The sequence below is a fragment of the Bos javanicus genome, chromosome 6 (assembly GCF_032452875.1).
Source record: "Bos javanicus breed banteng chromosome 6, ARS-OSU_banteng_1.0, whole genome shotgun sequence".
In the NCBI taxonomy this organism is placed as follows: Eukaryota; Metazoa; Chordata; class Mammalia; order Artiodactyla; family Bovidae; genus Bos; species Bos javanicus.
In genome coordinates, this window is record NC_083873.1 from 85,023,840 (window position 1) to 85,040,509 (window position 16,670).

General features: G+C 38.9%; 1 protein-coding gene across 2 annotated transcripts in view; it reads right to left on the reverse strand.

Annotated features, from left to right (window-relative positions):
- Positions 1–1,669: 1,669 nt before the first annotated feature.
- Positions 1,670–16,670, reverse strand: part of LOC133249635 (UDP-glucuronosyltransferase 2C1-like) — a 31,491-nt gene continuing 16,490 nt past the window's right edge. Inside the window, exons 6-7 of one of the 2 annotated variants that reach the window (XM_061420366.1) lie at positions 2,905–3,152; positions 1,670–1,912 (exon numbers count right to left, since the gene is read on the reverse strand). In XM_061420366.1, coding sequence (XP_061276350.1) covers positions 1,899–1,912; positions 2,905–3,152 — 262 coding nt within the window. In that variant the 3' untranslated portion in view covers positions 1,670–1,898. Of the gene's footprint in view, positions 1,913–2,476; positions 3,153–16,670 lie in introns of those variants that run through there. The other variant, XM_061420365.1, reaches the window with a different exon arrangement.

The window sequence follows — 16,670 nt, forward strand, 5'->3', positions numbered from 1 at the left end:
CTGTAATTGCATGCATAATATCTTTAAGCAAGTTCCATCTGTGCTTGCATTTTTAAGCTCTGTTCCTTAAAGCAATATAATTATTTAATTATTCAAAGCTTCATAAAATTGAGAAAACATATTTTTAGCTCCTATATTTCCTTACATTTAACTACTCAGCTAATAATAAATTATTATTACTTTGTTCTAATACCTGTAAAAAGACAAATAATTGCCCAAATCATTTCTATTTATCCTGATAGTTTTATATTTGCTCTATTTTTACATTTGGTAGACATATTTGTTCTTAGTTATTTTAGGTCTATTTTTTAATTTATAGATATCAAAGTCCATGGTAAACCATTACTGAACTTGGTTAATACATAACATCATCTGAGTTAGAATGAATATTTTTTTTTCCTTGTCAACAAATTATTGGAAAGCATATTGAAGATAGTTTTTTTAGAAAGTAAATAAAGAAATATTTTTTAAATGGAGAATTTGGTGGAATTTCAAAACAAAGACATGAGCAGAACCCCCCACATTCACCTACAGGATTACAGAAGGAAAGAAAAAGAATATTCTGTTTTTAGAGACAACTTTACTTTTTAAATTCAACTGTCTTCATATTTGATGAAGGTTTCAGGCTGATGCTAGTTGATAAGAAGCCAGTACTTGTGCTTAGAATAGTGCTCACAGAACAGGTCATGAGAGGACCAGGAGAAATACTGAGATCAAGGAAAAGAAAGAAATGGATGAACTCTTGAGTTTCTGATGGAGAAATCAACCCCATAGAAAATAGCATTTATTAGAAGTGCATTTTCTGTCCAAAGTATTTGCAGTGGAAACTCTAAACAATTTGCTTCTTCTTTGCAATATTTATATTGTAAGTAAAATTAATGAAGGATTAAAATTAAGTAATTTTTTTTGTGGTTGTTCATGTCCAACTCTTGTGACCATATGGACTGCAGCACATCAATCTCTTCCGTCCTTCACTGTTTCCCATTGTTGTTGTTTGGTTGCTAAGTTATGTCTAACTCTGTGCAATCCCATAGACTGTAGCCTGCTAGGCTCCTCTGTCCATGGGATTTCCCAGCAAGAATACTCGAGTGGGTTGCAATTTCTTCCTCTGGGGGATCTGCCTGGCGCAGGAATCAAACACACGTCTTCTACATTAGCAGGCAGATTCTTTACTACTAAGCCAGCAGGGAAGCCTGATGGCTTACAAAAATCTTACAGTGTTTTCTCAAATTTATGTCCATTGAGTCAGTGATGCTATTTAACCATCTTATCCTCTGCCACCCCCTTCTCCTTTTTCCCTCCATCTTTCCCATAGTCAGCGTCTTTTCCAATGAATCGGCTCTTCTTACCAGATGGCAAAAGTATTGGAGATTAAACTTTAGCATCTGTCCTTCCAGTCAATATTCAGGGTTGATTTCCTTTAGGATTGACTGGTTTGATCTCCTTGCAGTTCAAGGGACTCTCAAGAATCTTCTCCAGCACTATAATTCTAAAGCATCAATTCTTCACTGCTAGGCCTTCTTTATGGTCCAACTCTCACATATATGCATGCCTATGTGGAAAACCTCACTACTAGACCTTTGTCCAGGTTTGTCATAGCTTTTCTTCTGAGAAGCAAATGTCTTTTAATTTCATGTCACCACCAGCAATAGTTTTGGAGGACAAAAAAAAAAAATACTGTTTCCATTTTTCCCCTTTCTATTTGTGTGAAGTGATGGACCAGATGCCATGATTTTCACCTTTTTTAAAGCTGAGTTTCATGCCAACCTTTTCCTCTTTCACCCTCGTTAAGAGGGCCTTTTTACTTTCTGCCATTAGAGAGGTATCCTCTGTGTATCTGAAGTTGATATTTCTGCAGTAATCTTGATTCCAGCTTGTGATTCAACCAGGTCAACATTTCACATGATGCACTCTACGTATAAGTTAAATAAACAGGATGTTATACAGCCTTATTGTACCTAAGTTAGTTTAAAAGTGTAGGTATTTTACTTTGGTCCATCATCCCAATAGCCATGCCAACATGCAATAAACAGCTAGTTCTCTGCAGTCAAGAAGCATTATAATACAAATGAAGTACTATCATTATTAATATCCAAAGGAAGAATAGTCTTCAAATGAAAGACAAAAAAATAGTGTTTTGTATTCCAAGAAGGAAAAAGTCTAATGTGTGATATGGAAGAAAATTGGTGGTGTAAAATGTGCTTTACAGTAGAGTAGAAATCCTAACAGGCTTCTGATTTTCCTGACTGGCAAAGAAGCTCTGGCTAGAGTGTGCTCTACATTAGTCCTTGTATAGTTCTTTTAGAGAGTATGAAATAATTATTGCATATTGAACCCTAAATTATGTTAGATATTCAGGAAATATTCAACTTGATCAGTATGGAAATAGAATGAATCATTATGTTCCTGAGGCCTCAAACAACATCTCAACTGCTTGAACTAAAAGCAATGAATAAAGGAAAGCACTAAGTTTTTAATGGTAACAATTTCCAAATGTTTATTCATTTGTCATATCTTTTTAAAGAATAGATTATTTTAAACCTTAATTCTGAATCATGTGGCAAATTTTTGGAGTGAGTATTTGATCTTTGACATGATAATTTTAGGAATGGACAAGGACCCAGAAGAACAGGAGAGAAATCTTTTCAAATCAGTGGCTGGATTATTCAGATGGACTCTTTCAAGGTTTCTAGCACTGGGATGACCCAGAGGGATGGTACGAGGAGGGAGGAGGGAGGGGAGTTCGGGATGGGGAACACATGTATACCTATGGCAGATTCATGTTGAAGTATGGCAAAACCAATACAATATTATAAAGTAATTAACCTCCAATTAAAATAAATAAATTTATATCTAAAAAAAAAGCAGAAGGCTACTCTCTCTTTTTCTTCTTTGCAGTCTTACCAAACTTCCAGCAACAAAACAGGCAACATTTAGTGACCAGGAATGCAACAGTTGCCACACAAGCTAGCAGGAAGCCAATCACATCCAAAGAGTGGTACTGGAACCAGTTGAGGTCATGGGAGGCTGGTCGAAGGTGTTTGGCTCCTTTGTGATGCATGACAAACTCAACCCAGAAGACTGCTCGGTCCAGGGGTTTCACAGGCTGATCGTGGTGAATTCTTGATAACTTCATAGCATTCTCTTTATAGCTAAAATTGAATATATAAATAGCAACTTATATTATTAAAAATATATTGCATAATTATATGATAAGTTGTGTCATAAATTATATCACCAAGAATATGAAAAGCATATGAAAACTTGTTTCCTCTTCAGATACTTCTAGCTGTGATGGTTCATCAGTTTGAAAGTGTTGGATGCTTTATAGTCTCAGTAATTATTAGAAGTGGGAGAGAACAGAATTGCCAATTGAAAATAGCATTCTGAAAGTACAGAAATAGGATGATTATTAGAATGTGTAGCTTGAGAATACAGAATTTTGATCTAACTTGCTGAGTGTGGTATTGGGAACATGATAGTGACAGGAAGCAGCATGGAGGGGAAGGTCTATGAAAAAGAAACCCTTTCCCCACTCCTTCACTCTTCCCCAGGTTTGGGCTGGAGTGTCAGTGTTAACAAGACTTCAGCAGTAACAGGAAATGGTTTCAGTCTGTGATCTTCATGGTCCTGACATTTCAGATGAAAGCAAAAAAGCTTCATGCAACCCTCTGGGCAAGAAATAGGGCCTGAGACTGAACAGATGCTGGCATTTTTGCTTCAGGCTAAAGAGGGCTATGTGTTGAAAACCAGAAACATTACTCTGCCAACAAAGATCTGAATAGTCAAGGCTACGGTCTTCCTAGTGGTTCCATACCATTGTGAGAGCTGGAACATAAAGAAGGTAAAATGCCAAATAACTGATGCCTTCGACTGTGGTGCTAGAGAAGACTCCTGAAAGTCCCTTGGATAGCAAGGAGATCAAATTAGTCAAGCATAAGGAAGATCAACCCTGAATATTCCCTGGAAGGACTGATGTTGAAGCTGAAGCTCCAGTATTTTGGTCATCTGATGAGAACAGACAACTCATTGGAAAAGTCTATGATACTGGGAAAGATTGAGGGCAGAAGGAGAAGAGGGCATCAGAGGATGAGACAGTTGGATGGCAACACTTAAAATGAACATGAACTTGGGCAAACTCTGAGAGATGGTCAGGAACAGAGAGCCCTGGCATGCTGCAGTTCATGGGGTTGCAAAGAGTAGACACGACTGGGTGACTGAACAACAACAATAATGGAGGGCTGCACATGCAGTGGTGAGATGGAAGGATGGCAATGCATAGAACACTACCCCTTCTAACTTCTGTCAAAGAATAGAAGACCTCACAAGGATTTTGGCTGAAGGCTTTGAATGGCTGACTTAGAAGCAAGATTTTCTTGGTATTGAGAAGGAGGGAAGTTATTTACCCACACCAAAGTGCAATCATCATTGACAGAGAATACAGAACATTATATTGTAGAAAATCATGGGAAAGTATGTAAAAAGTTTTGAGGAGGAGAACTATACAACATAAAAAAATAAACAAAGCCCTGCTGCCCTTTCATTTTTTAAAAAAGGCAAACCTTTCCTAATACACAGGAATATAAGGAATAAGTACCTCTGAATATATCTCAGGAAAACAAATAATAGTGACAGAAGTTCCAAGACAGACGCAGAAACAAAATATCAGATAAAAATTCAATAAAAGATATCGATATACTCTATTAAAACATAAACTGCATCATTAAGTACATATAAATATGAAATTAATGGTAAATGATATTGGAAATTGTGGTCATGGACAAGATAAGTACATTGTAAGCTTTGATAACATGACACTGATAATATAGCAAAGAAATAAGATGTGATGTTTAAGAGACACTGATGGAACCTGGTGCTTATTTAATTTCATGGCTGCAGTCTATCCACAGTGATTTTGGAGCCCCCCATCTATTTGCCATGGTTCTTCTAGTGAAAGCTATGATTCTTCCAGTAGTCAAGCATGGATGGAAGAGTTGGACCATAAAGAGAGCTGAGCACTGAAGAGTTGATGCTTTTGAACTGTGGAGTCGAAAAAGACTTATGAAAGTCACTTAGATTGCAAAGAGATCCAACCAGTCCATCCTAAAGGAGATCAGTCCTGGATTTTCATGGAAGGACTGATGTTGAAGCTGAAACTACAATGCTTTGGACCACCTGATGCGAAGAGCTGACTCATTAGAAAGACTCTGATTCTGGGAAAGATTGAAGGCAGGAGGAGTAGGTATGACAGAGGATGAGGTGGCTGGATGGCATCACCGACTCGATGGACGTGAGTTTGAGAGAACTCCAGGAGTTGGTGATGGACAGGGAGGCCTGGCATGCTGCTGTTCATGGGATCGCAAAGAATCGGACATAACAGAGCGACTGAACTGACCTGAACTGGTGGTGAAAGTAAAGTCCGATGCTGTAAAGAACAATATTGCATAGGAACCTGGAATGTTAGGCCTAGGAATCAAGGTTAATTGGAAGAGATCGAACAGGAGATGACAAGCGAGAACACTGACATTTTAGGAATCAGTTGACCAAAATCGATTGCAACAGGTGAATTTAATTTAACTGACCATTACATCTACTACTGTGGGAGAGAAGCACTTAGAGAAATACAATAGCCCTCATAGGCAACAAAAGAGTCCAAAATGCAAAACTTGGGTGTAATCTTAAAAATGACAGAAAGATCCTGTGGTTTTGAAGGCAAACCATTCAAAACCATAGTAATCCAAGTATATGCCCCAACCGATAATGCCAAAGAAGCAGAATTTGAAGACCTACAATACCTTCTAGAACTAACACCAAAAAAAGATATCTTTTTCATCATAATGGACTGGAATCCAAAAATAGGAAGGTAAGAGATACCTGGAGTAACAGGCAAGATTGTCCTTGGTGTACAAAACAAAGGACACAAAACAAAGGACAAAACAAAAGACAAAGGCTAACAGAGTTTTGCCCAGACAATGCACACTGGTCATGGCAAACACCCTCTTCCAACAACACAAGAGACAACTCTACACATGGACATCACCAGATGGTCAATACCAAAATCAGATTGATTATATTCTTTGCAGTCAAAGGTGGAGAAGCTATATACAGTCAGCAAAAAACAAGACCAGGAGGTGACTGTGGCTCAGATCATGAATTCCCTATTGCCAAATTCAGACTTAAATTGACGAAAGTAGGGAAAACCACTAGACCACTCAGGTATGACCTAAATCAAATACTTATGATTGTACAGAGGAAGTGACAAATAGATTCAAGGCATTAGATCTGTATGCAGAGTGCCTGAAGAACTATGGATGGAAATTCATAACACTGTACAGGAGGCCATGATCAAAACCATTCCCAGGAAAAAGAAATGCAAACAGGCAAAATGGTAGTCTGAGGAGACCTTACAAATAGCTGAGAAAAGAGGAGAAGTGAAAGGCAATGGAGGAAAGGAAAGATATATCCATCTGAATGCAGAGTTCCAAAGAATAGCAAAGAGAGATAAGATAGCTTTCCTACAGGATCAATTCAAAGATAGAGGAAAACAATAGAATGGGAAAGACTAGAGATCTCTTCAAGAAAATTAGAGATACTAAAGGAATATTACATGTAAATATGGGCAAAATAAAGGCAGAAACTGTATGGACCTAACAGAAACAAGGTATTAAGAGGAGGTGGCAAGAATACACAGAAGAATTATACAAAAAAGATCTTAATGAACCAGATAACCACGATGGTGTGAGCACTCACCCAGAGCCAGAAATCCTGGAGTGCAAAGTCAAATGGGTCTTAGGAAGCATCACTATGAACAGAGCTAGTGGAGGTGATGAAATTCCAGCTGAGCTATTTCCAAACCCAAGGAGCCTGGCATGCTATAGTCATTGGGGTCACAAAGAGTCAGACAAGATTGAGCGACTAAGCACAGCACAAAAGATGATACTATTAAAGTTATGCACTTAATATGCCAGCAAACTTGGAAAACTCACCAGTGGTCACAGGACTACAAAAGGTCAGTTTTCATTCCAATCCCAAAGAAAGAAAATGCCAAAGAATGTTCAAACTACTGCAGAATTGTACTCATCTCACATGCTACCAAAGTAATGCTCAAAGTTCTCCAAGCTTGGCTTCAACAGTTTATGAATCAAGAATCTCCAGATGCTTAAAATGTATTTAGAAAGGCAGAGGAAACAGAGATCATTGCTAACATCTGCTGGATCATAGAAAGAGCAAGGGAATTCCAGAAAAACATCAATTTCTGCTTCATTGACTATGTTAAAGACTTTACTGTATGGATCACACAAACTGTGGAAAATTCTTAAAGAGATGGAAATACCAGTTAACCGTACTTGCCTTCTGCAAAACCTGTATGTGGGTCAAGAAGCAACAGTTAGAACCAGACATGGAACAACAGACTGGTTCCAAATAGGGAAAGGAATGTGTCAAGCCTGTATATTGTAATCCTGCTTATTTAACTTGCATGCAGACTACATCATGAGAAATGCCAGGCTGGATGAAGTTCAAGGTGGAATCAAGAGTGCTAGGAGAAATATCAATAACCTCAGGTATGCAGATGACACCAGTCTTATGGAAGAAAGCAAAGAAGAATTAAAGAGCCTCTTGATGAAGATGAAGGAGGAGAGTGAGATAGCTGGCTTCAAACTCAACATTCAACAGCGAAAATTTTGGCATCCAGTCGCATCCATTTAGTTCAGCCACTCAGTAGCGTCCAACTCTGCGACCCCATGGACTGCAACAATCCAGGTTTCCCTGTCCATCATCATCTCCCAGGACTTGCTCAAATTCATGTCCATCGTGTCTGTGTAGTCATCCAACCATCTCATCCTCTGTCTTCCCCTTTTCCTCCTGCAGGTGTTAATAATCAGCTGCCTGTTGCTCTGGCTAAGCCCTAAGAAACACACCATGGGAAAATAATAAAAGCAAAATATAGCAATACCATATAATCTAAACAAAAGTACATCAAGTTATTAGTTGGGGTTGTCATGGTCTGCTAAACTAAGGAAAAAGAGTGTGGACCTTGAAATGCTGGTCAGTGAAAGTTCAGAAAGCTGCTTCTGCACACACCAAGATGTTTTCCCAAGGCATATTCGGGCCTATGATCTTGTACAAGAACATAACAAAGACAGCTCAAAATAATCAGTAAAATGAGAGATGTGATCAGGGACACAGGAGGTTGATTTTATTGTGGCACAACAGATACTTTCTGCATGCCAAGACGCTAAATAAAAGTGATGTGTTTCTGAAGAACAGGGCTCTTGATTCAGAAGGTCTTGAGTTTTCCATTCCCATCTTTAAATCTTCAATTCTGTCTCTAGTTTCTTTTTCCCAAACTGCATGTCAACCACTTTCGAGTCCTATCTGCTGGGCAACAGGGTCTTTTCTAATGAGTCAGTTCTTAGCAAAAGGTAGCCAAAGTATCAGAGCTTCAGCTTCAGCATAAGTCCTTTCAATGAAAATTCAGGACTGATTTCCTTTAGGATTGACTGGTTGGATCTCTCTGCAGTCTAAGTGACTTTCACAAGTCTTTTCTAATTCCACAGTTCAAAAGCATCAACTCTTCAGCGCTCAGCTCTCTTTATGGTCCAACTCTTCCATCCATACTTGACTACTGGAAGAACCATAACTTTCACTAGAAGGACCATGGCAAATAGATGGGGAAACAATGGCAACAGTGACAGACATTATTTTTTTGGGGGGGAGGGCTACAAAATCACTGTGGATATGGCTGCAGCCATGAAATTAAAAGACAATTGCTCCTTGGAAGAAAATCTATGACAGATTTAGGTAGCATATTAAAAATCAGAGACATCACTTTGCTGACAAAGTGACTAATTAGCATCTAGTCAAAGCTAATTTTTTTCCAGTAATCATGTGAGAGGTGATGATGTGAGATGTGAGAGGTGGACCATAAAGAAGGCTGAGTGCTGAAAAAATGATGTTTTTCATCTATGATGTTGGAGAGAACTCTTGAGAGTCCCTTGAACTCCAAGGAATAAAACCAGTCAATCCTTAAGGGAAATCAACCCAGAATATTCATTAGAAGTATTGATGTTGAAGCTGAAGCTATAGAACTTTGGCACTTGACGGCGGAGTGAATTCATCTGAAAAGACTCAGATTCTGAAAAAGATTGAAGGCAGGAGGAGAAGATGGCAACAGTGGATGAGATAGTTGGAGGGTGTCACTGATTCAGTGAACATGAGACCAAAGGCCTGGATATAGTTTAGGATGGGGATGCCTGGTGTGGTGCAGTCCATGGGATTGCAGAGTTGGACACAACTGAGTGACTTAACAACAAAACGTTGTTGCATGGTAGAAACCAATGCAACATTTTAAATTAGTTATATCCCAATTAAAAATAAGTTAAACAAACAAGAGAGACGCTGATAAGTGACTTAATAGTGAAAAATCATTGAACATTTTAAAAATTTATGTTTAAAAAATAATTTTAAACTCAAATGTCAATGCATGTTTATAGACTTATACAAAATTTCTAGTAAGAATTTATCTGATATATAGAAGCATTTACAACTCTGGAAAATATTTTAATTTTAATATAGTTTCTTTTTTCCAAAGAATATATTTATTTTATTTATATGAAATATAGTTACATAATAAATGTACTCGTCCATTACTGAGAATTTATTTATTTGTCTGTGATCACAGTTGGACTGTGAGGAAGGCTGAGTGCTGAAGAATTGATGCTTTTGAACTGTGGGTTGGAGAAGACTCTTGAGAGTCCCTTGGACTGCAAGGAGATCCAACGAGTCCATTCTGAAGGAGATCAGCCCGGGATTTCTTTGGAAGGAATGATGCTAAAGCTGAAACTCCAGTACTTTGGCTACCTCATGCGAAGAGATGACTCATTGGAAAAGACTCTGATGCTGGGAGGGATTGGGGGCAGAAGGAGAAGGGGATGACAGAGGATGAGATGGCTGGATGGCATCATTGACTCGATGGACGTGAGTCTGAGTGAACTCCTGGAGTTGGTGATTGACAGGGAGGCCTGGCATGCTGCAATTCATGGGGTCACAAAGAGTCGACATGACTGAGCAATTGATCTGATCTGATCTGATCACAGCTAACTACCATGTTGTACAAAGTTCCCCAGAACTTATTTATTTTACTACTCAAATTTTGTTCCCTAATACTTAAAGCTTGTCTCTCCATTCTTCCAACTCCTAGACCCTGGAAAATACCAATCTACTCTACTTCTATGAGTTTCAATTATTAGGCTGCATGTATAAGTGATTCTAAAAAATATTTATCATTCACTGACTTACTTCACCTAGGACAATACCATGTTTTCAAATATGGAAGTATTTCCTTTGTGTTCTTTGCTAAATAATATTCTTTCACTACATACACCACATTGTCTTTATCTTTTCATTCATTGAAAGACACTAAGGTTTAATTCACACCTTGATTTTTGTGAATAATACAGCAATTAGCACTGGGGTGAAGCTATCAAATTGTCAACATCTGTCGGATCATCAAAAAAGCAAGAGAGTTCCAGAAAAACATCTACTTCTGCTTTATTGACTATGCCAAAGCCTTTGACTGTGTGGACCACAACAAACTCTACAAAATTCTTAAAGAGATGGGAATACCAGAACACCTGACCTGTCTCCTGAGAAATCTGTATACAGGCCAGGAAGTAACAGTTAGAACTGGACATGGTACAACAGACTGTTTCCAAATTGGAAGAGGAATATGTCAAGGCTGTATATTGTCACCCTTATTTAACTTATTTAACTTACAGGCAGAGCACATCATGAGAAACGCTGGGCTGGAGGAAGCACAAGCTGGAATCAAGACTGCTGGGAGAAACAGCAATAACCTAAGATATGCAGATGACACCACCCTTATGGCAGAAAGCAAAGAAGAACTAACGAGCCTCTTGTTGAAATGAAAGAGGAGAGTGAAAAAATTGGCTTAAACTCAACATTCAGAAAACTAAGATCATGACATCTGGTCCCATCTTTCATGGCAAATAGATTGGGAAACAGTGGAAACAGTGACAAACTATTTTGGGGGGCTCCAAAATCACTGCAGATGGTGACTGCAGTCACAAAATTAGAAGACACTTGCTCCTTGGAAGAAAAGTTATGACCAAACTAGACAGCATACTAAAAAGCAGAGACATTGCTAACAAAGGTCCATTTAGTCAAAGCTATGGTTTTTCCAGTAGTCATGTATGAATGTGAGAGCTTGACTATAAAGAAAGCTGAGTGCTGAAGAATCGATGTTTTTAAACTGTGGTATTGGAGGAGATTAATGTGAATCCCTTCGACTGCAAGGAGATTCAACCAGTCCATCCTAAAGGAAATCAGTCCTGAATATTTGCTGAAAGGATGAATTTTGAAGCTGAAACTCCAATACTTTGGCCATCTGATATGAAGAGCTGGTGCATTTGAAAAGACCCTGATGCTGGGAAAGATTGAAGGCAGGAGGAGAAGGGGATGACAGAGGATGAGACAGCTGGATGGCATCACCAACTCTATGGACATGAGTTTGAGTAAACACTGGGAGTTGGCAATGGACAGGAAGGCCTGGCATGCTGCAGTCCATAAGTTTGCAAATAGTCTCACATGACTGAGAGACTGAACTGAACTGAACTGAAGATATTCTTCCATATTCTATTTTAATTTCTTTAGATATATACCCAGAAGTGAGATCACTGGAAAAGCTTCCATACTGTTTTCCATAGTGGCTACAGCAATTTACATTATCACCTGGAGTGCAGTTCAATTTTTCTTTTTCTACATCCTCATCTCTTAGACCATATCTTTTAATGATGGCCATTCTGAAAGTTCCATGCTGGCTTGATACTTAACATTCAAAAAACTGAGACCATGGCATCTTGTCCCATCACTCCAAGGCAAATAGAAGGGGAAAAATTGGAAGCAGTAATAGATTTTATTTTGTTGGGCTCCAAAATCACTGCAAATGGTGACTGCTGCCATGAAATTAAAAGACACTTGCAAGGAAAACTATGATAAACCTATACAGCACATTAAAAAGCAAGGATATCAGTTTGCTGACAATGGTCCATATAGTCAAAGATATGGTTCTCCAGTAGTCATGTTTGAATGTCATTTCATGATGCATGCTCAGTTGTGTCCCACTCTTTGGAACTCCATAGACTAAAGTAGTCCAGGCTTCTCTGTACGTGGGATTTTCCAAGCAATTCTAGAGTGAGTTGCCATTTCCTAAACCAGGGGAAGATTTTCCAAGCAAGAATGCTGAAATGGATTCCCATTTACTACTCCATTGTGTGATCATTCACCTAGAGTCAGACATTCTGGAATGCGAAGTCAAGTTGGCCTTAGGAAGCATAACTATGAACAAAGCTAGTGGAGATGATGGAATTCCCATTGAGTTACTTCAAAATCTAAAAGATGATGCTGTTAAAGTGCTGCACTCAACATGCCAGCAAATTTGGAAAACTCAGCAGTGTCCACAGGACTTCAAAACGCCAGTTTTCATTCCAATCCCAAAGAAAGGCAGTGCCAAAGAATGTTCAAACTACTGTACAATTGCACTTATTTCACACACTAGCAAAGTAATGCTCAAAGTTCTCCAAGCTTGACTTCAACAGTACATGAACTGAGAATTTCCAGATGTTCAAGTTGGATTAAAATAAAAAGGCAGAAGAATGAGAGATGAAATTGCCAGCATCCATTGGATGCTAGAAAAAAAAGAGGATTCCAGAGAAAAATCTACTTCTACTTCATTGACTACACTAAAGCCTTTAACTGTGTGGATCACAACAAACTATGGAAAATTCTTCAAGAGATGGGAATACCAGACCACCTACCTGCCTCCTGAAAAACCGGTATGCAGGTCAAAAAGCAACAATGAGAACTGGACATGGAACAATGGAAAGGTCCCAAATTGGGAAAAGAGTACTTCAAAGATGCATGCAATTTAACTTGCATGCATAGTACATCATGCAAAATGCTGGGCTGGATGAAGCACACGCTGGAATCAAGATTGCCAGGAGAAATATCAATAACCTCAGATATGCAGATGACACCACCCAAATGGCAGAAAGCAAAGAGGAAATAGTCTATTGATGAAGGTGAAAGAGGAGAGAGAAAAAGCTGGCTTAAAGCTCAACATTCAAAAAATGAAGATTATGCCATCGGGTCCCATCACTTCATGGCAAATAGATGGGGGAAAAGTGACAGACTTTATTTTCTTGGGCTGCAAAATCATTGTGGATGGTGACTGAAGCCACAAAATTAAAGGAGCCTTGCTCCTTGGAAGAAAATCTATGACAAACCTCAGTCAGTCAGTTCTGTCGCTCAGCCATGTCTGACTCTTTGTGACCCCATGAACCTCAGCACGCCTCCCTGTCCATCATCAATTCTGGGAGTTCACTCAAATCCATGTCCATCGAGTCAGTGATGCCATCCAACCATCTCATCCTCCGTTGTCCCCTTCTCCTCCTGCCCTCAGTCTTTCCCAGCATCAGGGTCTTTTCAAATGAGTCAGCTCTTCGCATCCAGTGGCCAAAGTATTGGAGTTTAAGCTTTATCATCAGTCCTTGCAACGAACACCCAGGACTGATCTCCTTTAGGATAGACTGCTTGGATCTCCTTGCTGTCCAAGGACTCTCAAGAGTCTTCTCCAACACCACAGTTCAAAAGCATCAATTCTTTGGCACTCAGCTTTCTTTATAGTCCAACTCTCATAGCCATACATGACCACTGGAAAAACCATAGCCTTGACTAGATGAACCTTAGTTGACAAGTAATGTCTCTGCTTTTTAATATGCTGTCTAGGTTGGTCATAACTCTCCTTCCAATGAGTAAGCATCTCTTAATTTCAAAGCTGCAATCACCATCTGCAGTGATTTTGGAGCCCAGAAAAATAAAGTCAGCCACTGTTTCCACTGTTTCCCCATCTATTTCCCATGAAGTGATGGGACCAGATGCCATGATCTTCATTTTCTGAATGTTGAGCTTTAAGCCAACTTTTTCATGCTCCTCTTTCACTTTCAGCAAGAGGCTCTTTAGTTCTTCTTCACTTTCTGCCATAAGGCTGGTGTCATCTGCATATCTGATGTTACTGATATTTATCCCGGCAATCTTGATTCCAGCTTGTGCTTCCTGCAGCCCAGTGTTTCTCATGATGTACTCTTCATATAAGTTAAATAAGCAGGGTGTCAATATACAGCCTTGATGTACTCTTTTTCCTATTTGCAACCAGTCTGTTGTTCCATATACAGTTTTAACTGTTGCTTCCTGACCTGCATACAGTTTTCTCAAGAGGCAAGTCAGGTGGTCTGATATTCTCATCTCTTTCAGAATTTTCCACAGTTTATTTTGATCCACACAGTACCTAGAGAGCATACTAAAAAGCATAGAAATTACTCTGCTGACAAAGATCTATATAGTAAAACTATCGTTTTTCCAGCAGTCAGGTATGGATGTGAGATTTGGACCATGAAGTAATCTGAGCATCAGAAAATTGATGCTTTTGAGCTGAGGTGTTAGATAAGGCTTTTGAGAATGCCTTGGACTGCAAAGAGATCAAACCAGTCTATCCTAAAGGAAATCAACCCTGAATATTCATTGGAGGGACTGATGCTGAAGCTGAAGCACCAATATTTTGGCCACCTGATGTGAAGTGCTGACTCATTAGAAAATACCCTGATGCTGGAAAAGATTGAAGGCAGGAGGAGAAGGGGATGAAGGGGACTAGATGCTTAGATGGCATCACTGTCTCGATGGACATGAATTTGAGCGAGCTTGGGAGATGGTGATGGACAGGAAAGCCTGGCATGCTGCAGTCCATGGGGTCACAACGAGTCACACACAACTGAGTGACTGAACAATTCCAGGGGATCTCCTCACTCAGGAATCAAACCTGCATCTCCTGTAGCAACTGCATCGGCATGTAGTTTCTTTACCACTGAACCATAAAGAAGGCTGAGCACCAAAGATTTGATGCTTTCTGATTGTGGTGTTGGAGAAGACTCTTGAGAGTCCCTTGGAGAGCAAGGAGATCAAATCAACCAATCCTGAAGGAAACCAACTCTGAATATTCATGAAAGGACTGATGCTGAAGCTGAAACTCCAATACTTTGGCCACCTCATGTGAAGAACTGACTCATTGCAAAAACCTGATGCCGGAGCAGATTGAAGGGAAAAGGAGAAGGGGGTGGCAGAGGATGAGATGGTTAGATAGTATCACCACCTCAATGGGCATGTATTTGAGCAAACTCTAGGACATAGTGGAGAATGGAGGAGCTTGTCATGCTGTAGTCAGTGGGGTCATAGTGCCAGACAAAACTTAGTGACTGAACAACATCAACAATTCTCATAGGTGTGAGGTGGGATTTTGATTTGCATTTCATGATGCTTAGTAGTGTTAAGCCCCTTTTCAAGTAACTGTTGGCCATGTATATGTCTTCTTCAGGCAAATATGTATTCAGTAACTATATTCATTTAAAAATTTTTTTGCTATTGAGTAACATGGGTTACTTATATCTTTTGTATATTAGTCTCTTATCAGATGTGTGATTTTCAAAATATGCTCCAATTTTGTACATTGCCTTTCATTTTGTAAATCATTTATTTTGCTGTGTAGAAGCTTTTGAGCTTGATATAGCCCCACCTTTTGGTTTGCATTGGTTCCTTGTATTGTTGGTGTTATATCCCAAAATTTGGTGCCAATACCCTTATGGCAAAACCAATACAATATTGTAAAGTAATTAACCTCCAATTAAAATAAATAAATTTATATTTAAAAAAAAGAAACCTTCCCTCCTGTTTTATAATAGGAGTTTTATGGTTTCAGGTCTTCTTATGTTTAAGTCTTTAGTCCATTTCTAGTCAAATTGTGTAAGTAATGCAATGTGGTGGTTTAGTCACTAAGTCGTGTCTGTCTCTTGTGACACCATGGACTGTAGCCAGCCAGGCTCCTCTGTCGATGGGATTCTCCAGGTAAGAATACTGGAGTGGGTTGCCATTTCCTTCTCAAGAGCTCTTGCTGACCCCAGAATTGAACCTGGGTCTCTTGCATTGAACACAGATCTTTACCAACTGAGCTCTGAGGGAAGCAATGTAATATATGGGTCCAAATTTTATTCTCCTGGATATAAATATCTAGTTTCCCTAGTACTACTTATTGAAAAGATAACACTTTTCCTATTGAGTATTCTTCACTTTTGTCAAATATTATTCAACTTTACATAAAACAGTTTGTATCAGGGCTCTCTATCCTGTCCATTGGTCTGTATGTCTATTTTTATGACAATATCATCTTTTTAAAATTGCTATAAGTTTGTAGTATAGCTTTAAATAAGAAGTGGGATGCCTCTAATGTCATTATTTCTTGGGACTGGTTTAGCTGATTGAGATCTCTTGTGGCTTCACACAAATTTAGAATTTGTTTTTCGCTTTGTATGCTCCAGAAGGCCTTAAAAATTTGTCATTCAATCCATTCTTCTTTTTCTGCCAAGGAACTCTTTCTAGCTGAAAGTTCTATCTTGGTGATGAGTAATGCTGGCTTGGGGATGATGCTGGTAAAATAAAACTGCCATCATTCTGTTCTTGTGTGATTAATCTCAGATTTTTGTTCTGCTGTGTTGCTAAAATTTCTTACATGGTCTTTAGAGCATCCCAGAGATGATTTTGCTCAT